Here is a 26,907-nt window from a genome sequence, read left to right on the forward strand (position 1 = left end):
TATGATCCAAACCCCACTCGCCATTTACACTTTAGCTTAAGCAAAGATTGAGTTGCTAAAACACTCTGCCATGAGTAACTAGGATTTGACCTACACTGTAACAACCTAAGTTAGGGGCCGTTATCAGTGCTAAGGATCGGGTTAGCGTAAGGCTGCTGAAAACCATAGTAAGCCTAACATTTGTAAACATACCTTTAATACTTGTACTATCATCACTCAAACATATAACAAATCATTATACTTTAGTCTTTTCATCCTTACATAAAGGTCTTTAACATAAAAGTGATACATAATTTCAACCTTAACATACATAAGCTCTAAAGTGCAATGATTCGACATATATACTCCCAAAAGAGGTTAACATAGTCATAAACATCATCTTTCATACTTAAAACATTATATAACTCTAATTTTTTATAACTACCAACACAGTATTATCTATTTACATTTTACATGTCCATCTACCTATATATCATGTATAAGGAGGAGCACTTAAGCTACCCCTATTGCTCGTTCTCCAAAGAACTCTTCTAGACGTACAAACCTACACCTGAGAGTTAGGAGAAAGAGTAAGCTTACATAAGCTCAATGAGTAAACTAACCAACATTAATTATATCATTCATTTTGCACATATGCAATGCATCATCCATATGGATTTTCACATCATAAACATTTTACGTAGGATAGACTTGTCACCAGTGACTCCCTGAATCCAATGTGCCCAGCTCATTCAAAGGCTCCTCGAGACTTTCACTTAACATTTATATTCAATATGCCTAGCTCCTTAGGACTTTCACTCAAAACATGACCTATGTTATGCATCAGGGGCATCATAAAGATCTCTCCTTGATTTTTATGAATCTATAATATACATAACATAACGTAGTCATAACATGGGGGGAGTTAACGGGTTATCCATCATCCATCAATACTGTTAGCAGTATGACTTAGAGTATATCATTTTGTATGTATCTTGTACATATATTATTAATAAAAGGTAATTTCATTTTTCCATTTACATAATATATTTATGTGTAATACAAAAGGTCTATTGATATTTTGTTAGAAATTCTATTCTTAAGTTGTTAAGAATATGAGTGACAATATTTCTAGCACAAAGTATCATAAATTGGTTCACAATCGAGGATACTTCACAAAGGACATGACTTATCCAGAAAAATTGTAATCATGTTTGTTCCCAAGATATTTATATGAGATATAAATAAGATAGAATGGTGAGCCTCATGCCACATAACAAACATTATAGGCACTTATACATGATAAGTAGGTCGAACTAGTGACGCTTATTACAAGCACATGGAGTTTACTCTTGTCAATGCATTACCATATATCATATCAGTGCATATAATCTTTAGACTTAAGATAACACAGTTATCTTGTATATAGGTGGTTTGAGTTTGATATTGATTTCATACTTGTACTGTGTATGGGTATATGGGCGTGTGTTGGCTCCTATTAGTTATATATGGAGATAAGTATTGATCAAGATAGAATCCGTTAACCTAAGTAAATAGGAATAAAATCCTATGTTCATTTAATTGTTCTTGATGTTTCAAGTTCCTGGCCAAGACAGACAGATTTAGTCAGAAAAGAGTTTCTGATAAGAAAATCTAATTAATCAAGAACTGGAATTAAAAGAAAAAATAATATTTATAGCAAATGGGGTTTGACATTAACCATGACTCCAGCATGAATTGGGATTTTGTAACGGAGAAATTCTAGTGCATGGTAACATATGATTAAAGGTTCATTTAAGTTATTTCTTATTACTGATTGGGTGGCCATAGCATACTATGCTAGGTGTCAACTATGGTCTATGATATGCCTAAAATGATTTAGAGAAATCATTTATGGTAAGAAAGAGTTAAAATGATATTAAGAGTTAATATCATTTCTTATTACCAATAAGTAATGAGCCTAGTAAGTCACACATCTACACAAGTTAATCACCATTTAAAATGTGATTTAATTGATTAATTAAAGAGTTTAATTAATTAATTAAAGAGATTTGGTTTGCAATAAGATTGCAAAATCCCTAGCATGACTTGAAACCAAATCTAGGTTATTGGATGTATAGTATAAATTAAATTTATATTTAATTTGATTAAATATGAATTTAATTATGAGAAATTAATTAATGGAGATTAATTAATTAATTAATTAATTAATATTTGATATAAATTGATTTAAAGAGGAGAAATTATAATTTTGGGTTGAGAACTCAAATTAAAAAGTAAGGGCAAATTGGTCTTTTCACATGGTAACATGTGGCACCATGAGATGGTGACATATGGCACCATATAATCTTGCCACCTGTCTTCCTATGATGGAAGACCACATATCATGATTTAAATAGATCTTGACACTTGGCTCCATAGGATTAAATCAAATAATAATAAGATGAGATATTATGATGACATGTGGCAAGGGAATTAGGGTTTGACCTAAGTATATAAAAAGAAGTTATAAAGAAAAATTCAGCCCACCTCTCTTTTCTCTCTTATATGGGACGGCAACATTGCTCTCTCTTTCTCCTCACAATTTCTCAATTGATTCAAGAGAAAAACTAAGATTTCCTCTTGAATTAAATTATTAGAAAGTGTTTCTAACACCTAATACATTCATACAACCTTCACAAAGCATAAACTCCATCTCATAATTGGTCGACAAGGCTTGAGAAGCCAATCTAGGGGCTGCCATTGCTACTTTGGTATGTGCTTATGGTGGACAAACTAGAGGGATAATATTTGGGGTCCTAAGAACATCCTAAGATTGCATCAATTGTGCATCAAGAGGTTAATACCTAAAAATCCCTCTTTTAGTTAGGGTTTAATTGAATTAAATGTTAATTCATAATCTTTAATGGCAAATGAAATTTTAATGCATGCTAAAATATGTTTTGGTATGTAATTGGGCATTGAAAATTGATTAGGTTCATAAGATACTTTGTATAGTGTATGCAACCTTAGAAATAATTTTTGAAATTGAAGGTTCTAATGCCTAATAATCACGCTTCCACTCCTTCAATTGGTATCAGAGCCACTATATTTGCCATTAAGATTGTATATGAGGTTTAATTGTGTGATTGTATCAAATTTGGATTGATTCAAATCTGTTTGGATAATCAAAGGTGGCAGCATGGTTGAGATGCATACCCCAAGGATACGTTTTGGTTTTGGGCTTCTTTTTGCAATTGTTGTATATTTTAAGGCCCATATTTAGGCCCATACCTAATTAAATTATTTAATTAGGAATTTTAATCACACAATTAATTTTTGGAAAAATGTTTTCAAGGTATTAAATTTGAAAAGGATTTCTAAATTTAAATTTATTTGAATGAGATTTAAATCTGAATTTTTTTGTTAAATATGTGATATTCAATTTAAGTTTTAGTATGTATATTTTATTTAATTGTTAAATTTTAATATGCATGATGGATGATCATGGACAGTAGAAGACCAATGTAATTGGATTTATTTCTTTTATTTTTCTTTGGGTTGTGAAATAATTAATTTTATTTTAGTGGCATGTATTATAAATATTGTAATAATTTGAGTTGTAATTTCATTTATTTAAGGATTTTAAAGTCCATATTCTTATAAACTCGCCTTGATATGCCAAGGATTATAATGTAATTGGATTACAAGAACATCAAGGAGGTCAAGAGCATTGGTGGGACCAGTGGGAGAAAATCAAGATCAAGTGTTGATTATGTACTCCTTCAGCAACTCTTGTAAAATGAATTAATGAAATTCACCTAGGAATGCCCGGATTCAATTCTTGGTGGCTCAGAATTGAATCCCTTAGAAAGTTCATGATCATACCATATTATTTGTTTATCCATGTATGCATGAGATGTATGTGAATATATGCAAGTATATGATATATGCATACTAATTGGATAATGTGCAAAGTGAGACCATAATAGTAATTAAGTCGATCACAAAATCTTCCAAATAAATGATTAAGTTGGAAATGGTATAATTAAAGTAATTATATTATGGCCCTCCATTGAGGTAATTATTTTAAGAAATTTTAAATACTTGCATGTGATGCATTTAATTTAAGAGATTTTCTTAAGAATAATTGTTAAGTATAAGATGTTGTAAATATGTAAATAGTTGGTGCCCAATAATGGATGTGCCTGAGAATATTAAAATTATTTGCATGTTTGCTAGCTCAATGAGATCAACTTAACTAATGCAAGATAAATCGATAATGGATGTGCCTGAGATTTTGAGCATTAGGGGCTAAGTAAATGATTGAACCTCACATGATATGTGATGGGTAAGGAGTTGCTCACTTATAGTTCATTGTAATTCCAATAATGGATGTGCCTGAGGATGATCAATAAGACTATAAGAATTCAATCATCCACTAGAAATCCATCCAACTAGGATTTTCGTTTCCTACTTTGGAAGTGTATGATTCGCCAAGTTAGTGGGAGGACCAATTTGATTAAAAGACCATAATCATTTTGGTTAATTACTTGATACATTTACTAATTAATCTAGTTATTTTTTGCAGTTAATTTTCTGATAATAATGAGCACAAACAACCACCACCATCCAATATTCTTGCGAGCATACTTGATCACAATAGGTTGACAGGACCTAATCTTTCTGATTGGTTAAGAAATTTAATACTTGTCCTGAACCTAGAACGTATTGGATATGTTTTAGACTCAAAGGTTCCTGGTCCTTTACCTCCAGAGGCCACTCAAGAGGAACTAGATACTTTGGACAAGCGGAAGGAGCATGATATGAGAGCTAAATGTTACATGCTTACTTCTATGAGTAATGAGTTACAAAAGTAACATGAAAATATGCAGAATGTAAGTGAGATCCTCCTTCACCTGCAAGAGTTGTATAGTGAGTACAGCAAGAATGCTAGGTATGAGATATCTAGACAGCTATTCTGCATGAGGATGTCTAAGGGACAGAATGTAGGAGATCATATCCACAAGATGATTCGGCTTATTGAGTAGCTGGAACATCTTGATTTTCACATGGATTTCCAACTACAGACGGATTTGATCCTTAGATTTTTCCCCCAAATTTGGAAGGTACATTACGTAATTGCATTTAAAATTACTAAATAAAATCTATTGATTGGCTGTTAAATGAATCTGCCGACAATTTTATTAATTTTAATAATTTTTTTTTTCAATTTTAATATAATTATAACGTAAATAAATAATTTCAGCCAATTTAAAAAAAATATTTTGTTTAAAAATCTAAAAATAAAGCAATTCAAATGAATTAATTAATTCTCATATTTAAAAAAAATTAAAATATTAATTAATTAAAAATTAACTCTTAATTATACTGATATATTAAAGAATGATATATTTTTACTATTCTTAAGAATAATAAGAGTATCATTTTACCCATTTTAATATTACCAAATAAAATTATTTTATACTTTTTAATGTGTGTGTTGTATTTACCGATTAGCTGTTAATTGAATTTGCCGACAATTTTATTAATTGTTAGATAATTTTTTTTATCAATGTTAATATTATTGTAATATAAATAATAATTTCAGCCAATCTAAAAAATATATTATTTTTAGAAATTTAAAAATAAAATAATTTAATTGAATTTCTCATATTTAAAAAAATTTAAAAATATTAATCAATTAAAAAAATCTTCTCTTAATTATACTGATATATTAAAAGATATGATGCACATTTGCTATCCCTAAGAATAGTAAAAGTGTCGCTTTGACCCAAAAAGAAGAATCTCACATCTTTCTATTTTAAGGGTATTTAATATAAATTTAAATTCATATAAAAATAAATTTAATTATCATTAATTAAAATATATATATATAAAATATATAAATCTATATGTAAAATCCTCACATGAGACTCGAACTCTTTATGAACATACCTTTTATTTTATGTGTTTCTTATAAAACACAATTTTTTTTTCCTAACAGTAAATGGGTATATTAAATAAATGCATTTAATAGTGCTAAAAACAATTATTTTACTTCTGTTAATTTGTAGACTGTATTTATTGATTAGCTGTTAATTCAATCTTCAGATAATTTTATTAATTTTTTTTGGGACAGTACCACTTCATTCAAACTTCCTTTTTCAATGCCAAATAACCCACTTTTTCGTATGATTTCCATTTTAAAAAAGAGCATAATCTCATAAGAGATAAGGATATTATCAGTAATGGCTCAACTAGAGACAAAAGCACTCTACGGAGAAATAATATCTACAAGCACTTTAAAAACTACCTTATACAACATATTGCACAGTGAAATATGATGAAGATCCCTCATCAACATCAGCTGCTTCTTTTTAGGAATAAAAATAAGATTAGTGTCATTAAGACCAGTCGTAAAGGAACCTAAATTCAAATAACCTAAGCAAGCCTGTGACACATCATTACCAATAGTGCTCGACAATGCAAATAAAAAACTAGATTTATTCCATCTAGCCTTAGCAACTTATTACTGTGCATACTTAAGACTATCTTACAAACCTCCTCTTCACAAAATAGGGCATCCAAATACTCATTTTGTTCAGTTGTAACATGAGACTGCACACAATCCAAAATAACATCCAAAGAACTACACTTAGAAGAAAAAATATTATCGAAATACTATCTATATGCTCACCTAAATCATCTTGCCAAACATGCCAAACCCCATCCTCCCCCTTCAACTGTGCAATCTTATTCTTCCTAGAATGACTATTGGCCATGTAGTGAGAATTCTGAGTTTTAGAGTCACCCTCTCAAAGCCAAAATTGTTTGGCACATTACTTCTAGTATATCTCCCTCTTATTCAATATCTTTAGATAAAGATATTGATTATGAGCCTCCTTAAAGGATAATACATCATATGGGTTAGAGGAATCCCTAAAGGTCTTCATACAGCTTTTACATGCACTCAGTATATTCTTAAAAGAGGCTTTCAATCCTTTATCCATTACAATAAAGCATCCCCATAAGATCAAATCTTATCTAGAAACGAAGCATCTATCTGCACTGTCTAACTAGCCATAACCACCGATTTACACTCCTCTTCCCTCAATTAACAATTCTTAAACTGGAAAGGACACAGACAAACCATAATCTCTAAGACTAAAGGCTCCACTAACAAAGGCAATGATCCGAAGTAGACATATTCAAAAAACAAACCCTTGCTAATGGAAAGAAATGCTCCAAGCCTTATTAGCCAAGACTTTATCCAACTTCTCCTTAACCCATGTTGCAGATCCACACCCTCTCTCCTAAGTTCAAATATTGCCATCCATCGGAAGATCCAATAAACCACTCACCTAAATTGCTTCTCTAAACCCATTAATTTACCAATTAGGCTAGATACCACCTCTCTTCTCATTATGGGCTAGAATATCATTAAAGTCACCTAAACAAATCCATGGTAAATTAGAAAAGGCAATTAATGGCCGCAGCAATTGCTAAGATACATGTCTTTGAGCTTTATCTCCTTGGCCATGAAACCCAGTAATGTGCCACCTTTCTCCACCTTCTGTAAAGACAGCAACATCTATATGATGAGAGTAAAAGCTCAAAAGAGAAGCCATATTCTAAGATCTCCATAAAAAGACAAGTCCTTCATTATGATCTTGACAGTCCATTATAAAATTTCCATCCTAACCTAAACTAAGCTTTAAACCATTAATTCCATTATGAACATAAAAGTTTCAATAAGAAAAACAAATTTTGACCTCTTATCCCTTACAATCTCATATAAGAGTTAAATTGTTTGTGGGTTGCCAAGCACACAACAATTCTAACTTTGGTAACTTATGGTTCTTATTAGGCCTGACAACTAGAACCCACCGTTTCATTTGGTTGTGGAGAAAATACGCTATTAACCCGATCCACTATCATATCCTAGGCTAAAGCTGAATTCAAATAATCCTGTTGGGCCTCATCCTCACTCCTATGATGTTTAAAGTCCATAATAATGTGCCTATCCTTCATTATTACAAGTCTAGTTAAACCTGCATAATCTCTTTCCTTTCCATGTGGCATATGAGGAAGGAGGTACATCACTGAGTCTGAGTAGTCCTCAAATTCAATTAAATCTTCTTTTCCATATCTAGCTAGCTCTCCTACCTTTTGCCACATATGGGTAACAACTTCACCCTCTACTCTAACCCTATAATTGTCATCTCCTGAATCCATCTCCGAAGCATCATATCACAATCGCAGATCACCCAGCAATGGTTGAGACCGGTGAAAAGATGCTTACAATCAAAAGCCATAGGCCCACTCAACATTTTGCTGATTATCCTCAAAGAAATGGTCACAAAAACGCTTTATATGACCCAATCGACTACATAGGAAATAAGAACTCGACAGCCGCTCATACTTGAAATGAACCCAAAACCAATCCCCTCCAACTTTCTTGAGTTTCATATAGTGTTTCAACGAGAGTCGCACATCCATCTTCACTCTTATACAAATGAAGTTTCACTAGACTCTAGAGAAATAATTAGGATCAACTTCAATAAATTTCCCAATAAAGTTACCAATAGTGGTAGCAACATATTTAGACATAAATCCATTGGAAAGTTCATGCACTTGAACCCACATAATTGTTGAGAAAAGAGAAACCTTACTTAGTTGTTTATTGGTTTCCAACTGTTTGAAAAGTAACAAATGTTAATCAAAGGTCCATGGACTCATTTCCACTGCTCGACTAATGTCCACTTCATGAAAGAATTGAAATAAGCATAAAGCATTACCCAGATCCTTAATGTAGATGCCTTTTCTTAACCTCCATAGCAAAGCCATGGTATGCTTCATCGCATTGAAGTTCAAAGCCCTATTTGTAAGAAAACGATCCTCCAAACACAATTAATAATCAATATTGTCATCCACGTCCTCTTCATTAGGGCTGAGCAGAATTCGATCCAAACCAAAAAATCAAACCGAACCGAGTCAATTCAGTTCAATCGGTTCAGTTGTAAAATTCAATCGATTCGGTTCGGTTTTACATTATAAAAATTTCGGTTATTTCGGTTCGATTTGATTTTGAAGAGAAAAAAACAGTTAAACCGAACCGAACTGAATAGTAATTTATATATTCAAATCGAACCGAATCGATTTTTGAATTAATTTATTTTATGAAAAATTTATGAATTATATTTAATTATATATATATATTAATTATTTAATTTCATTGATTAATGGTTATTAGGTTCAAACCAAAGTCAAAATTAGACCAAATAACTTGAAAATTAAGTCTAAATTAAAAAAATCAATCAAAAATCAAAACCGATCGGTTTAAATTGAACCGAAATAGAGCGGTTTGATTTAATTCGATTTTTCACTCATTTTGATTCAGTTCGATTCGATTCGATTTTTAAAATTTAAGATTCAATTTTTATAATTTAATTCGATTCGGTTCGATTTGAACCGAATGCTCACCCCTACCCTTCATCCCTAATTGCAACTTCACCTTCCTCCTATGCCAAAGTAAGAGAATGAATATCCCCTGCAAGGAATGACCAACCTCGTTCACCGCCATACAAACAAAGAAAATTAAAGAAAATGAATGCTTGTCAAAAAAACAAGATGACCTTACTTGCCAAGAGACAAGACTTAAAAAAGGGAATTTGAATTGCTAAAGAGAATTTTAATTGCCTCATAACTGTCAATAATCATGAAATTTCAGCCAATCTAAAAACATATGTTGTGTTTAAAAATCTAAAAATAAAATAATTGAATTGAATCGAATAATATTTAATCAATTGTAATGCTAAAAAATTTAAAAATATATTAGAAATTAACTCTTAATTATACCAATATATTAAAAGATGATGCACTTTTGATATTCCTAGGAATAATAAAAGTATTACTTTGTCCATTTTACTTTCTTTCTTTTTTGCCCTATCTACCTTTTTTTTCTAAAAAATTTATTGAAAAGGAAGTATCCCGATTCTTTTTGTCTTATATGTTTCTATATAGTATGTCTTTTCTTAACTTATATCTCTGGTACATTTCTTGTCAAAATTAGATAGGTAAATTAAATAATTCTAGTTTTGGGTATATGTTGTTGATTTATTATTTGAATGTTATGAACTTCAATTGCTTATTTTTGTGCCTCTGACTATGGGATTGTAGTATGAGAAGAGACTAAGAAAACCGATGAATCGAACTCAAAATTTGATTCAATTCAATTCAATTTTCAATGTACTTTGATCCGGTTCAGAGCTGTAAAATTAAGAAGCTCGATTAATTTGATTTTGATGATTTAATTCAGTTTTGGTTTGATTTTAACCAAATTCTCACCATTGGCCCCTTCTACCTTCTTTCAATTTGTTCCATCTACCCTTTTTTATTAAAAGAAAAAATAAACATATTCATTAGATTTTTTCTGTAAAATTGGGTGGCTATATTGTATATTGCAGTTAATATTACTAAACAAAATTATTTTACTCATTTTCATATGCAGACTGTATTTACTGATTAGTTGTTAAATGAATTTGCTGATAATTTTATATAATTGTTTTTATCAATTTTAATAGAATTGTAATATAAATAATAATTTCAATTAATCTAAAAATATATATTGTGTTGAAAATTTTAAAAATAGAATAATTCATTCAATTGAGTAGAAAATTATTTGATCAATTCCCATGATATATTTGATAGAAAGTTAAAAAAATTAAGAGTTAAATGTTACCTTATAAGTTTTAACATTTAAAGAGTATTTAATACGAGATTAAAAAAGATAATTATTATCTTTATAACTTTTAATTCTCATTAATACTTAAAAAAAAATTAATTTTTTTTCTCATTAATATTTATAACTTTTTAAAAAGTTAAATATTAACATTAAAAAGTCAAAATTAATAATTAGTCTCTTTAAAAATTAAAATTTATAAAAATAACATTTACCTCTTAATTTTTTATCCTTCAATTAAACACGACCTTAAAAAAAATTTAATTATTAATGTAATCCTTAAAATTAACATTTAACCCTATAAAATAAAAAATTAATCTAATCATTTTTAATTTAAATAATATTAATAAAAAATTCAAAAATTTAACGTAATAATTATTTATTATTAAAATATTAAAAGTGTCACTTTTGGCCCTTTTATTTTTTTATTTTTTAATTGAAAAGGAAGCATCTCGGTTCTTTCTGATAAAGCACGTGTTGTTTTACCACAATTCTATCGTGCATATCTTGTTAGATTTTTCCCCCAAATTTGGAAGGTACATTACGTAATTGCATTTAAAATTACTAAATAAAATCTATTACTTGGCTGTTAAATCAATCTGCCGACAATTTTATTAATTTTAATAATTTTTTTTCAATTTTAATATAATTATAACGTAAATAAATAATTTCAGCCAATTTAAAAAAAAAATATTTTGTTTAAAAATCTAAAAATAAAGCAATTCAAATGAATTGATTAATTCTCATATTTAAAAAAAAATTAAAATATTAATTAATTAGAAATTAACTCTTAATTATACTGATATATTAAAGAATGATATATTTTTACTATTCTTAAGAATCATAAGAGCATCATTTTACCCATTTTAATATTACTAAATAAAATTATTTTATGCTTTTTAATGTGTGTGTTGTATTTACCGATTAGCTGTTAAATGAATTTGCCGACAATTTTATTAATTTTTAGATAATTTTTTTTTTATCAATGTTAATATTATTGTAATATAAATGATAATTTCAGCCAATCTAAAAAATATATTATTTTTAGAAATTTAAAAATAAAATAATTTAATTGAATTTCTCATATTTAAAAAAATTTAAAAATATTAATCAATTAAAAAAATCTTCTCTTAATTATACTGATATATTAAAAGATATGATGCACATTTGCTATCCCTAAGAATAGTAAAAGTGTCGCTTTGCCCCAAAAAGAAGCATCTCACATCTTTCTATTTTAAGGGTATTTAATATAAATTTAAATTTATATAAAAATGAATTTAATTATCATTAAATAAAATTAATTAATATATATATATATATAAAATATACAAAACAATTTTTTTTCCCAACAGTATATGGGTATATTAAATAAATGCATTTAATAGTGCTAAAAACAATTATTTTACTTCTGTTAATTTGTAGACTGTATTTATTGATTAGCTGTTAATTGAATCTTCAGACAATTTTATTAATTTTTTTTTATAATTTTTTCATCAATTTTAATATAATTGTAATGTAATTATAATAATTTCACCAAACTAAAAAATATATATAGCGTTAAAAAATCTAAAAAAATAAAATAATTCAATTAAATTGAATATTATTTGCTCAACTCCACAAAGCCCTTTTGAGCCCGCCTCAGCCTTCCCCCGAATTTGAGACGAACATTGCATAAAAAGAGCCTCTAACGCCGAAAACTTCCAGCTGCTGGATCTCCTTCCTCTAGCCACTTAGACAGTGTGCGTGATGTCAATAACTTGGCCTCATCCTGAGCTTCGATTCAAGATCGACATTGCGCATCATTTCTTTTTTCAGTTTGCATGAATGACTTCAAATTAACAGCTACATTCTCCTCTCGTTAAGAGTTCTGAGTACTCATATCATATAGGCTTCAGGTATCCTTGTTTTGACGAAATATCACAGCTCAAGAGACTATATTTCCCACACAAACCGACGGACTCAAAACTGACTTTCAAAGATGCCCAATATTACAAGCGTTTTCTATATCGGTGAATGGCACTGACGCAACACTTATCAATATCAAGTAAACTCAAACTCAGAAATTATGTTTTAGCATTTATAAACTAGATTCTTTTTGTTACTTAGACTAGATTCCAGATATCATTTAAATTTTTCAGTTGGATTTAGGTAATGGAGAGTACTTGAGGGATCTCTTATAGAGGAATTGTAAAACTCCCTGCAGGTGAAGCTAATAAAATATTATCACAAATAACGCAGCAACAAAACATTAAGTGATCTAGGACAAACCAAATGTGCCACATTATTATAAAAATCTGTGCAAATCAGTCAACATGACCATTTCCTCAAACAAAATGTATCTCGTTCCACAAAATATTTAGAATCCTGCCCAGACCAATAATGAAGCAAAAAAACAAGTCCCAACAACCTACTTAAGCCCATATATAAATCTGGCATAGAATCAAATTTTCATCTGCTTAGCCAATAAAACTAGTTTTAAAAACTGCAACAAAACCCACTTGATGAACCTGTTTAATTCACCAAAAACATACTTCATGAGATGAGACCATCATTCAGGGATAGTGAGGCAAGCTGATCAACAGGGTTTGTTGCCTGCTGCTGAGCAGCAACACTCCTTAGCACCTCCATGGCCTCTGCTACTTTAGCCTTTAAAGCCTCCGGTGATTCAAGCAGGTGTAAAACCTCAGTCTGATCCATCTCCAAAAGCATGCCTGTAACCTTGGCTGCTGAATCATGCTCCAACTGATCCACTAAAGGGTAGAGACTTTCACCCAGTAGCTAAATGTCAACAAAACCAAGGAAAAAATCAGAAACTTTTCAAGTCCAAAGAACCAACAAAAATTTGGAAGCAGCACAGAGAAAAATATGAGAAAAAAAGAAGGAACATAGATGGGCCTACCGTCCTTTGCTGTTCAAGGGTAGCATTCGCAAGGGCTGTAGCCAAAGCAGTAATGGGCATAGGCTGTCCTGCAGCAGCATCTCTAATTGGCATGCCACCCATATCATAGGGAGCAGACAGCATACCTCCAGCAGGAACTGCCATTGGAACATCTGGCATGTTGCGACCGGGTGGGTATCGATAGACACGTCCCCTAGGAAGCATCTAGAACAAGCAATTTTTGTTATAGCCAAGATGTGAGCAATAAATAAACACAAGAATGAAAAGTTCTGATCTCTACCAACCTGCTGATGCATCAGAGGGACAGGTTGCTGGGTCTGTTGCATGTGACCTACTCCACGTCGCCCTCCAGGGCGCTGGCCCTGCTGACCCTGCTGAACTAGCGGTACAAAGAAATTTGGCATAGGAGCACCTCCTGGCCTCATTCCAGGAACAAGTTGTTGCTGATATCCAAAACCAGCCTAAAGAAATTTAAGAGATTCAATATCAACAACCACAATTAATGGTTATAATAGCACAAAGAGAATCTCAATCAGTGAACCTAAACTTGCAATTTCAATCAAATTCACCACAAAAATATGAGAATAGACTAATCATGCTTCTTTATCATATGTAGTTCAGACTACAAAACTCTCTTTCTACTATTATTGAACCATCACAGACGAGAAAATTTCTTCCAATTACTAATAGCAGATACATATTTTAAAAAACTGAATTAAAGTCTAGAGCCATTCCAAATATGGTTGGGCAATTTTAGAACAATCATAGAAGCTTTTATGTCCTATAGATCAGCATATAATATATAACTGTATATTTCAAACATATCCAGAAGGCAAAGAGGATAAAACCAGAAGGGCAAGCACAGATTTTCATTAAAACAATCAATTCAAACATAAAACAAATACTCATATTTGCAGCAATTGATTGTTTGGTAGAACCAATTTCTTTTTCTCTATGGATCAAGCAGTGAGAATGAAGAAAAAGAAATTAAAAACAAGTTACCTGGGGAGGAATTATGCCTGGAGGTGCTTGCCCATATAAAAATTGCTGACCTAAGCCTGGAGCACCTGGAGAATATATTGGCATACGAGGAGCAACTGAAGGTGTCATGGCAACTGGCCTCATCTGTGAAAACTGAGCCTACATGAAACACACCTCAAGTGTAAGAAAGAGGTCAAATTTACAGGCATACTGCATTGCAAATTCAGCAAAAGCAAACACCTCAAAGAGGGGCCAAATCAATATAAGCAATAAGCATTTGTCCTCCACTGGATAAAAAGGAGGCATTTAATTCATACTAGCATAACCCATATCTGTTCATAAATCAATTACTACTTGAAATCCAATTGGACTCTAAATACTATACAACTCAACTCAACTCAACTCAACTAAGCCTTTATTCCAAAAATTTGAGATCGGCTATATGGATTTGTTTTCTCCACTCTAAACGATTTTGGGTTAAATCCTCAGAAATGTGTAATGCTTCTAGGTCGTGTTGTACTAATCTCCTCCAAGTCAATTTAAATCTACCCCTTTTTTTTTTCTATCCTCTAACCTAATGTGCTCTACTTATCTAACTGGAGCCTCTGTATGTCTACGCTTCACATGACCAAACTACCTCAATCTCCCTTCCCTCAACTTATCTTCAATTGCCACCACTTCTACCTTTTCTCTAATACTCTCATTAGGGACTTTATCTAGTCTAGTATGACCACTCATTCATCTTAACATTCTCATCTCTGCAACTCTTATCTTAGACGAATACGACTCTTTCAGTGCTCAACACTCACTACCATATAACATAGTCGATCATATGGCTGTACGGTAAAATTTTCCTTTCAACTTATTGGAAATTTTACGATCACATAAAACTCTCGTGGTACATCTCCACTTCAACCATCCAGTTTTAATCCTATGACTGATATCCTCCTCACATCCCCCATCTACTTGAAGGACTGAGCCCAGATATTTAAAGTGATTACTTTGGGACAGTACCACTCCATTCAAACTAACTCCTTCCCTATCACTAGTTTGGCCTTCACTGAACTTGCAATGCATGTATTCTGTCTTCGTTCTACTTAACTTAAAACCCTTTGACTCTAGAGTACTTTTCCAAAACTCTAACTTTCTATTAACTCCTTCTCGTGTCTCATCTATCAGAACAATATCATCCGCAAACATCATGCACCAAGGAATACTCTCTTGTATATGTTTCGTCAATTTAGCTAAAACTAATGTAAAAAGGTAAGGGCTTATGGCTGATCCTTGGTGTAATCCAATTGAGATCGGAAAATCTCTTGTGTCCCCTGCCACTGTGCGCACAATAGTAGTTGCTCCTTCATACATATCTTTCAACACTTGTATGTACCTAATAGATACCCTCTTTTGTTCTAACACATTCCATAAGACATCTCTTGGAACACTATCATAATCCTTCTCCAAATCAATAAAAACCATGTGTAGATCTTTCTTCACATCTCTATATTTCTCTATCAAGCTTCTAATGAGAAAGATCGCTTCCATAGTTGAACGACCGGGCATGAAACCAAATTGATTGGGAGAGACAGAAGTATCATGACGTAGTCGATACTCCACAACTCTCTCCCACAACTTCATAGTATAACTCGTGAGTTTAATTCTCCTATAGTTTGAGCAACTCTGTATGTCTCCCTTATTTTTAAAAATAGGTACTAAAATACTCCTCCATTCATCAGGCATTTTCTTTGAGTTTAGAATCTTATTAAATAATTTAGTTAACCATGCCACTCCCATACCTCCCAAACACTTTTACACTTCAATTGGTATTTCATCGGGTCCACAGGCTTTACCTACTTTCATTCTCTTAAGTGCTTCCTTTACTTCTAATGATCTAATCCTTCTAGTATAATTCAAATTCTTTTCTATTGTTCTATAGCCTATATTCATGCTATTACCATTTTGACTATTATTAAAGAGATCATTAAAATAATTTCTCCATCTTTCTTTAATGTCCTCATCTTTCACCAACACTTTTCCTTCTTTATCCTTAATGCACCTAACTTGATTAAGATCTTGACATTTCCTTTCTCTCCTCCTTGTTAATTTATAAATATCTTTCTCCCCTTCTTTAGTTCCAAGTTTCTCATATGACTTTTCAAAGGCCTGTGCTATTGCTTGACTAACTGCCTTTTTTGCCTCTTTCTTTGCTATCTTGTACTGTTCATATGCCTCATTATTAACACATTTTGAAAATTTTTTATACCATTCCCTTTTTCTCTTCACTGCCTTTTGTGCTTCCTCATTCCACCACCGTCTCTCTTTTGAGGGTAGTCCATGTCCTTTGGACTCTCCAAGTACTTTTCTAGCTACTTCTCTAATCTTTGATGCCATCTGTATCCACATATCATTGGCCTCCATACACAGCTTCCATACACAGCTTCCATACTTCGAACTCGAAAAGCTCATTTTTAAACTTCACTTGCTTTACTCCTTTGAACTCCCACCACTTTGTTTGGGCTACACTATTCCTTCTGACCTTACTTGAATTGTTCCTAAAATTGATATCCAAGACCACCAACCGATGTTGACTTGTTAAAACCTCTCCTGGAATAACCTTGTAATCCTTGCATAGAGCTCTATTTGTCTTCCTAATTAAGAGGAAGTCGATTTGGCTTCTATGTTGCACACTTTTGAAAGTCACTAAATGTGACTCTCTTTTTATAGAGTAGGTATTTACTAGTATTAGGTCGTATGCTATAGCAAAATCCAAGATGCTTTTTCCCTCTTGATTTCGACTGTCAAAACCAAAACCTCTATGAACATTCTCATAACCTTGTCTATCACTTCCTACATGTCCATTCAAATCTCCACCAATGAAAACATTCTCTTCATTCGGTAGGTATACTTTGCATTAAATCATCTATATCTTCCCAAAACTTTTGTTTACTCTCACTGTCTAGTCCTATTTGTGGGGCATAAGCACTAACTATATTTATTGTTTCTCCTTCTAGTACTAGCTTTACTAATATAATTCTATCTCCTACTCTTTTTACAGCTATTACTGCATCTTTCAATGTCTTGTCTATGTTTATGCCCACTCCATTCTTATTTCTCTCCTTTCCGGTAAACCACAATTTGTACCCTGAATTACCCACTTCCTTACTTTTCTCTCCCACTCATTTAACCTCCTGAATGCAAGCAATATTCACCCTTCTCCTTTCTAATGTATCCACAAGCTCCATTAATTTTCCTGTAGGACTCTAAATACCATATAAAAGATAAAAAAAAAAAAAGTTCAAAAGATCTTTTCTTTGTAAGTAGGGAAAAAAAGAATCAATTGGAAAAATCCATAGATCAATCGGAATAGTCTTCATGAGTGCCAAATGCACAACAGAACAAAACTGAATAAAAATAATATGTAAAATACTAAAGTAATACATGTGCTCAGGTAAAATCCAGCCCATCTGAAAATAATGTGATTTCAAAGAAATCCAATTCCCTAAAAAAAGTAGAATTTCATCATAGAAAATATTAAAATATCAGTCCAGTAGTTCCACAACCATAATACCTGAAGTCTCGCCCTTCTCTCTTCCTTCCGTTGCGCAAGTGCAACATACAGTGGCTTGCTAACCACCATTTTGCCATTCATCTCAGAAAGCTGTAGACAAACAAACAAGGAAATGTCAATTTCTGATCACATACAACCACCACCATAAAGATCAGAACTTACAGCTCGAGATGCTTCCTCAGGAGTTGAAAAGGCAACAAAACCAGAACCTCTGCTAATTCCACTGGGATCACGCATAACCTGTAAATTTTGTGAAAATAAAAAGAATGGTTGAATTATTACCAAGGTAGAAGAGATGATATCATTAAAGACGTTGAACACATTAGGGAGCATATTTACATACCTTGCATGAAGTAATTGTTCCAAAGTCAGAAAACAGTTCCTTCAGCTTCTCATCATTGATGCTATCATCCACATTCTTGATATACAAATTCACCCCTTGGAATTTGTCTACAGCTTCCTTCATGCTTTGCTCAAACCGACTCTTCAGTTCAAACTCTCTTTCAGATTTTTTCTGTGCTTTTCCAACATACCACTCCTTATCATCAAACTTATTTCCATTAAGAGACTCAACAGCTTTAGCAGCACCATCAGCATTTTCAAAGTTGACAAATCCAAAACACTTTGATTTCCCATCTGCATCTCTCATAACTACAGCACTAGTAATTGCGCCATATTCGCCAAAAATATTCTTCAAATCCTCATCCGTTGTTGATTCAGATAAATTTTTCACGAAGACATTATTAAATTTTGTCTTATTCAATGCACCATCTCTATCCTGCTTACGAAGGAAGTGTCCAACAAAAACTTGTTTATCATTAAGTAGCATGCCATTCAATTTATCTATAGCATTTTGAGCAGATTCTTCATTGTCAAATTGTACAAAACCATAGCCTCTGGACTGGCCAGAAGCATCAGTAGCCACCTTGCAAGAAAGAATGTTGCCAAATGACGAAAATGTATCATGTAAGGCTTTGTGATCAATAGACTTATCGAGGTTCTGCAATCCCGAAACAAAATGTAAGAATGCAAAGTACGTGTGAAGTCAAGAACATAATAAAAAAACACAATTGCCAAAAAAAAAAGAAGCCCCAAAACAATTTCGCTAAAAGAACCACAACAGTACACGAAACAGGAAAGTCTTACTTCAAGGCAATATGGGAAAGTAATTCCAGGTGCCCAAAGAGACACCTTAAAATAGAAAGAGAAATGAAAAACATAACATATGAACAAATGTGAATACCTTGATAAAAATATTTCCTGTCCCACTCTTACGAAGACTTGGGTCCCGATGAGAGTACATGATCCTAATGGGCTTGTTATTAAGAGGAGTGAAGTTTAGAACATCCAATGCTCTTGCAGCTGTAGATTAGGAAAGCGTAAGCACAGCAGGGTAACCAGATACTTCAATTAGCGGGCAAAACTTTGATAACATAATAACACAGAAATAAACAGTATCAATCTAATATCCAAAAGATACAAGTACCCTATGCTTTGGCAAATTGGACTTTTTTTTTTATTTAAATCCCACCTATTACATGTCAGTATCAATCGTGCCCTGAAGGCGAGATGTAAGTGTGAAGCTGAGACTAACCCTCATAATTTCTCAAACGAAATCCCACATAATTCCCACGATGTTAATTAGGGAAATGCATTAGTCAGAGGCTGCAAAGCTTCAGTCTTTCAATAGCTAAACGCAAATACCTATTACGCTCTTATTGGCCAATGCACATTAAAATTTTTCACTATTATTCAAATGAAATTTCCATAAACTAGTACATAAAATTAACAGATTTCAAAACATATAATTACATTCTAAATTGAAAATGTGTGAAAATAAATAAATAATACTAACCATCTTGAGGGTTGCTATAGTTAACATAACCATATCCCAGTGATCGCCCGGTGGCCAAGTCCCGACAGACCCGAACAGAAACCACCTGACCCACCTGGCTAAACAGATCGTAAAGCTGCGAGTCGGTCACATTAAGTTCAAGATCTCCAACATAAAGCGACGTCGGCATGAACGGAATCCCGCCGGGGACCGCCGCCACTCCGTTTGGTCCCGGCACCGGAGCCGCCTGATGCTGCACCTGAATCTGCGCCATCACGAAAACACAAAGCTTCTAGATCCTTCTCTCTCTTTCCAACAAAAAATAGAAAAAAAAGCTTCCTTTTTTGTGTTTTTGGGATAAGAAGAGACGATGGAGGGGTAAGATAGGGATAAAATCGTCGGAGAACCGGAGGGAAGACGACGGAGGAAGGTAAAGAGAGGAAATTTTTTTTGTTTTTTTTTTTTTGGGTGGGAGGGCAGAACGAACTGCACCGCACTGTCACAGAGGTAACTGTGTCGTTCATATAGTAAGATTATTTCGAAAAAATAAACCCTATCTTAGTCCTTAAGGACTTAAGTTCTGGACCGTCCGATCTTTTGATGGTCCCACACCTTTGCTCTTTACTTGATTGCTCAAATTAAAAGGCGTATGATGATATAAGCAAGAGAATTGTTGAATAGATGCGTTACGTAATATTGTGGCACACGGGTTGCACGTGGTGGCCTGACAAGGGACCACGCCTTTTTTTTGTAATTTTTAATTTACATATATATATATATATATAAAATAAAAAGACAACCTCTATAAATGACACGTCAGTATTTTTAAAAAATATTCAATCACGTATTACATTTTATTAATTTTTTTATATTAATTATTATATAATTTTTTATTTTTCTTTTTATTATTATTTATAATATTAATTTAATATTTATTATTTAAATTTTTTTTTTCTTTTTAATTTAATTTTTAAAAATTACGATCTGTTATAATCAAGTATATTATTTAAAAATTATTTATATTATTTTATAAATATTATTTATTATTTATTTTTTTATTTATTTTTTATTATTATTATTATTTATAATAATATTTTAATATTTATGATTTAAATTATTATTTTTTTAATAACTTTAAATTTTAAAAAATTAAAATGATTGAAATAATATTTATATTATTTTTTTATAAATTTATTTATATAAAAAAATTATTTACTAGATATTATCTTTAATAATAATAATAATAATAAATAATTTAATAATAATAATAATAATAATAAGTTCATTTATAGCAATTAATTTAAAAAAAAATTAACTATTAATATGTGATCTCATAATCAATCATAAATATTTTTTTATACTAATTATTATTAAATTTTTTTATTTTACTTTTAATTATTATTATTATTTACAATATTACTTTAACATTTATAATTTAAATTATTATTATTTTTAATTTAATTTTTAAAAATTAAAATATTTTGTAATTAAATATAATATTTAAAAATTATTTATATTATTTTATAAATATTAATTATTATTTAATTTTTTATTTTTTAATTATTATTATAATTTATAATACTACCTTAATACTTATTATTTAAATTATTATTTTTTATTTTTTTAAAAATTAAGATTTTTATGATTAAATGTAATATTTAAAAATTATTTATATTATTTTTTTATAAATTTATTTATATAAAAAAATTATTTGTCAAATGTTACCCTTAATAATAATAATAATAATAATTTAAAAAAAATAGTTTAATAAATTATTTATGGCTATTAATTTTAAGAAAATTGATCATTAATTTATGATCTCATTATCGATTATCATATAATTTAATCAATATTAAATTATTTCATATCTTTAATAAATATTTTTATTATATTATTATATTTTCTATTATTTTTATTATAAAATCTTTATTAAAAATTTTGAGAGAGAAAACATAAAAAGTTATAGAAATAAAATATAGATATTCGACTTATTTATAATTAGTATGTGTTTTTTTATATTAATAAATTAATATTCTTTTTATTTTACTTTTTTAGGATTAATTAATGCTTATTATTATTATTATTATTAAACTAAAAATTGAATTTCAATGTTTGATGCTGTTTTTAATTAAATAATATTTAATTATAAATTAATTTTTTAATTAAATGATTTTCATTCTTTTATATATATATATATATATATAATATGTCATATGAGATATTTAATACACATCATACACTCTCTTCTCAATAAATATTTTCATTTCATCTAAATGCTCTTAAATTTCTTTTTGATTTATATTATTTTTTTATTATTTTTTTCAAAATTTATTAGTTATCATTCTCAAATTTTATTTACTTAAATATATTTAATTAATATTTATTTAATTATTAATTTTTTATAAATTTCTTATTTAATATTTCTTAAACTTTAAATATCTTATTTCATTATAATTATATATCGAATGTAATGATAACTAATATTCTTATTATCCATATTTTATTATCTTTAATTTTCAATAAAATTAATTTTAAAATTTAATTAAATATTTATATTTTTATTCATAAATTATATTTCAAATAATTTTAAAGATAAATTGTAAATATAATTACATCAAAAATTTAACTATAAATAAAGATGACTTTATAGTATCAAAATTATGAAATCTATTTTTTATAAAATAGTATGTATTTTTAATATTTGTTATATTAATAAAAAATAATAATATTTTAAATTTTTAGTTTTATGAAATATATTTATTTAATATTATAAATTTATGCAAAGTGATAACATTTTTTTGTCAATGAATTATTTTATAAAATATATATTATATTGACAAAAAAAATTTATATTTACATATAGTATTTTTAAAAAATAATATAATATAATGTTATTTTGAATTAATAATAATATTATATATTTTTATTATTATTATTAAAATTAAATAATTCAATTCATTATTAATAATTTAATTCTTATTGTGTTAACAACAAAAAATATTATATTTATATATTTTTAAAATAATATTATTTTTCATTAATTTAATATATTTTTTATAATTTATAAAAAAAAATAAATATTAATTTACATAAATTATGAGATAAAATATAAAAATTTTATAAAATTTAAATTATTATTTGAATAAACTTTTTTTATTATTTTTTAATGAAATAATCATGAAAATTATTATTAATATATATATAAAAAGAATAAAATAAATATTCTAATTAATTATATTATAAATTAATTAAAAATTTATTATTATAACAATTAAATTTTATTTAAATTAAATAAAAGAAAAATTTTAATTTAAATTTAATAATAATAATTTATCTTATTTAAAATATAATTAAAAATTAAATAAAAAAATAAAAATTATAAATTACCTATGCATTACATAAGCATTATACTAGTAATATATATTGTATTTAATAAAAAAAAAAACTCAATCTTTGCCATTTTTACGATTTTGACTCATCTTTTTATTTTAAAATTAAAAAGCTTTAAATTTTTTTGTAATTTTTCTTTTTTTCTGTAAATCAAATAAAAAATAATATTTATTTTATTTTCTCTATTTATTTTTTCTTCTTATTTTTTTAAAATTATTTTTCCTTAATTTTATAAGTACAGAATTGATAAATTTTAAATCATGCAACAAAAATGATATGCTTACTATTGCATCGAAGGCCCAATGGCCATAAACTAATTAAAATTTTTTATTTTAATTTTAATGTAATATTTTAACTTATGAAAAATAAATTTTTATATTATTAAAGTTTTTAAATTATTTCTTATTAGTGAAATATAATAATTTTATCAACTTTAATTTTATTTTATAATTTTTATTGAAAGAAATTATGTTTATTTTAGTTATTTACTTTAATAAGTGTAACATTTATCATTAGAGTAAGACATTAATTTTTATTATATACATTATTTAACTATTATTTCATTTAGATATCTCATAATATTTATAGTATTAATAATTGATAAGCTACATAACGGGAGATAGTTATCTTTCTTTTTATGATAAAAATAAAAAGACTCAAATTTGAGATCTCTCTATTTTTTTATATTTTAAAGATAAAAAAGACCAACTAAATACTCCTTATTTGCATTTTATTTATAACATTGAATTATCATTATATTCGTCATTAAATAAAAATTAAAAAAAGTAATCTTTTAAATTTCAATTAATACTAGCCTTATCTTGTATGAAGTTGTGTAATAGAAATTTTTTAAACAACTTTTTTTTAAATAATTTTTTTAATTTTAATTAACATTTTACAATTTTACAATTATTTTTTTTAATAATTATATTTTTTTAACTGCAAAAAAAATATAATTATTTAAAAAAGTAGATATAATTATTAAAAAGATATTAATAATTATATCTAATCTTTTAGAAATATTTTAATTGTATTTTACCGTTAACGAAAAAAGTTAATGACAGAATGCAATTAATTTAGTCTACATAAATCATGATGCAATTATTAAACTTGATAAAAAATAATAATGTAATTATTATTATTATTATTATTATTATTATATAGAATTATAAAACTTGACAAATGTTGATTTTTTTTATTTTCGCTTTAATAAATTCACGTAAATAAAAATTAATACTGGTAAAGTTGCTGATCTGTCAGCTGCTGATGTGTGTGGGATGACTTGGCCTAGGATGATTCATCACAACAATTGATCGTTCTTCAGGGTGCCCACTTCCTTATTACCTGTTTCGCATTGTAATTAGATATTTGAAATTATTTTTTAAGAAAAAAATTATTTTATAAATTACTAGAAAAAATAATTTTAAAAAAAATTTTTATTATTTTAATATTTTTATAATTAAAATTTATTAAATTTAATTTTAATTTATTTTTTATATTTTATCACTAATACATTTTAAAAAATAATTTTTTGAATAACAGCTTAATGGCGATGCAAACATATTCTCAATATTTAAAAATAAAAACTCGGTCATCAGTGTTGATTAACATTAACAAAAAAAAATAAAAATTTCGATTAAAATTTGATCACCTAGTCATCAATCAAGTAAATTAAATGGATTTTTTTTCTTCTTCCTCACTCTGGAGAGAGGATATTTTTCTCAAAGTGTATCTTGTTGTTTGTCTCTTGAGATCGTCTAGCTTTTCAATTTTCAAAGGTTTTCCCTGTCTTTTTGGGGCAGGGGAAGATGCTTGTTCTAGTTTAGTTAAGATTTAACATTTTCTCAACTGGGCTAAAAATATATAGTTTTTGGCCGGTTTGTGTTCTTGCAAGAAAGTGGATATGTGTTTTGCTGTCTTGAGCAAAGCTTACTGTTGTTTATAAAGGCCACTGAATATGAAGGGTCTCTTATATGTTTGATGGAAGTAACTCTGAGTCTTTGTGCCAACCATATCTGGTTACTGTCGACTCCCATTTGGCTATACGAGATTGAGACGCTGAGAGCTCTACTCCATCCCCTCTGAATGGTCGCCGGCGATGACTGTGCTTTCTGGTTCTCGAAGTTCACTGTATGGCGGAGATAAAGCTCCAATTGGGACTATAAGGAAAGAGGCAAGCTCCTATAGCAGCGGAAGCCTTTGGTTGTTGCTTTTCCATCTATCGGATCCAGCTCCAGCCTCTAGGAGGATCAGTAGTGATAGTTTCTGATGTTGCTCTTGGTGTTTTTCTAGGGTTGATGAGATACAGGGCAGGGTTTCTTTGGGTTGGGATGATTTCTGCATGGACAGGGTTTCTGGGCCTAGTTGACTCTTTGTATGCAAGGTGTAATATTTTGTCCTATGAGCCTTGAATTGCAACTTTAGTGTTTTAATATTTGAAATTTATTAATTTAATTTTTAATTATTTTTTTAATATTTTTATTTTTTAATAACAACTCTAACAATAAATGCTAAATAAATTCTTATATTCTGTTTATTTACAAAAAATATTTTTTATATTATTTATCGTTTAAGACACTTAAGAAAATAGATCCATAAAAAATATATTTCTAATTAAAAGGAAAATTAAGCTATTTATTAGAGAAATTACATTCTTTGATCAAAAGAGAAACTAATTTTTAAATTTTTCATAATTTTATTAAAATATAAAAAATTTATACATGTATAATATTTATACATAAAAAGTATTTGTATGGAAAATATTATTTAAATATTATTTTTATATTAAAATAATTTTGAAACAATTTTACTTGCAATATAAGGTAATTTACTATTCCAATAATATTGTTGTGATCATTTTATCATATTATAGTTCTTTATTTTTTGTGTCTTTATTTTTTTAATTTATTATTAAAAATTAAGACTTTCTTTTTAATTTTATATGATATATTTTGAAATCTCTTGAAATGCCACTCCATTATTTTTTCAATTAGCTGAGTCTTTTGAATTAAAAAAAAATATTTGAGCCCCTTTCAAATTTAATTTAAGTTTTTATTTTATTAATTAAATTTTAAATTTTTATTTATTTCAATTTTTTTTCAAACTACTTAGGTTTTTACTTTTCCCTTATAGCCTTTTAATTAATTTTAAATTAATTAATTAATTATTATTTTTGTATTCTTTATTAAACTAATTTTAAGATGATTTTATTTTATAATAAAATAAAGTTTATTTTATTTATTAATAATTTATTAATAAAATATCAGACTTTTATTTAATAATAATAATAATAATAATAATAATAATAAATTATTGACATATTTTAAGTAATATTTGTTATATTTTTTTCTATAAAAACTACGTTAAATTAGTAAAATTTTAATTGATGTTATTATATTATAATTATAATTATTATTACTATATGAAAGTATCAAAATGATATATTTATAGAAAGACTTTTTTCTTTATAATATTTATTTAGAGTTGTTGATATATCAAATGCATAATTTTAATTTATAAGTGACAAATAATTAAAT

General features: G+C 28.6%; 1 protein-coding gene across 1 annotated transcript; it reads right to left on the minus strand.

Annotated features, from left to right (window-relative positions):
* Positions 1-12,960: 12,960 nt before the first annotated feature.
* Positions 12,961-20,498, minus strand: LOC110669931 (polyadenylate-binding protein 2). Its single transcript, XM_021831788.2, has 9 exons — positions 20,003-20,498; positions 19,391-19,509; positions 18,491-19,147; positions 18,310-18,387; positions 18,148-18,237; positions 14,604-14,741; positions 13,886-14,062; positions 13,602-13,805; positions 12,961-13,480 (listed from the first exon to the last, which is right to left on the minus strand). Exons 1-9 carry the CDS (start codon positions 20,253-20,255, stop codon positions 13,235-13,237), a joined length of 1,962 nt encoding a protein of 653 aa, XP_021687480.2. The 5' UTR covers positions 20,256-20,498; the 3' UTR covers positions 12,961-13,234.
* Between the last annotated feature and the right edge of the window lie 6,409 nt (positions 20,499-26,907).

The sequence above is a fragment of the Hevea brasiliensis genome, chromosome 2 (genome assembly GCF_030052815.1).
Source record: "Hevea brasiliensis isolate MT/VB/25A 57/8 chromosome 2, ASM3005281v1, whole genome shotgun sequence".
NCBI lineage: Eukaryota > Viridiplantae > Streptophyta > Magnoliopsida > Malpighiales > Euphorbiaceae > Hevea > Hevea brasiliensis.

Excerpts from the sequence above, each read along its gene's own strand:
- LOC110669931 (XM_021831788.2), bottom strand. The coding sequence starts at position 20,255 with ATGGCGCAGATTCAGGTGCAGCATCAGGCGGCTCCGGTGCCGGGACCA. Across the intron at positions 19,510-20,002 it reads CTATAGCAACCCTCAAGATG|CTGCAAGAGCATTGGATGTT; the intron begins GTTAGTATTATT and ends CCTAATCTACAG. Across the intron at positions 14,063-14,603 it reads CAGGCATAATTCCTCCCCAG|GCTGGTTTTGGATATCAGCA; the intron begins GTAACTTGTTTT and ends AAATTTCTTTAG.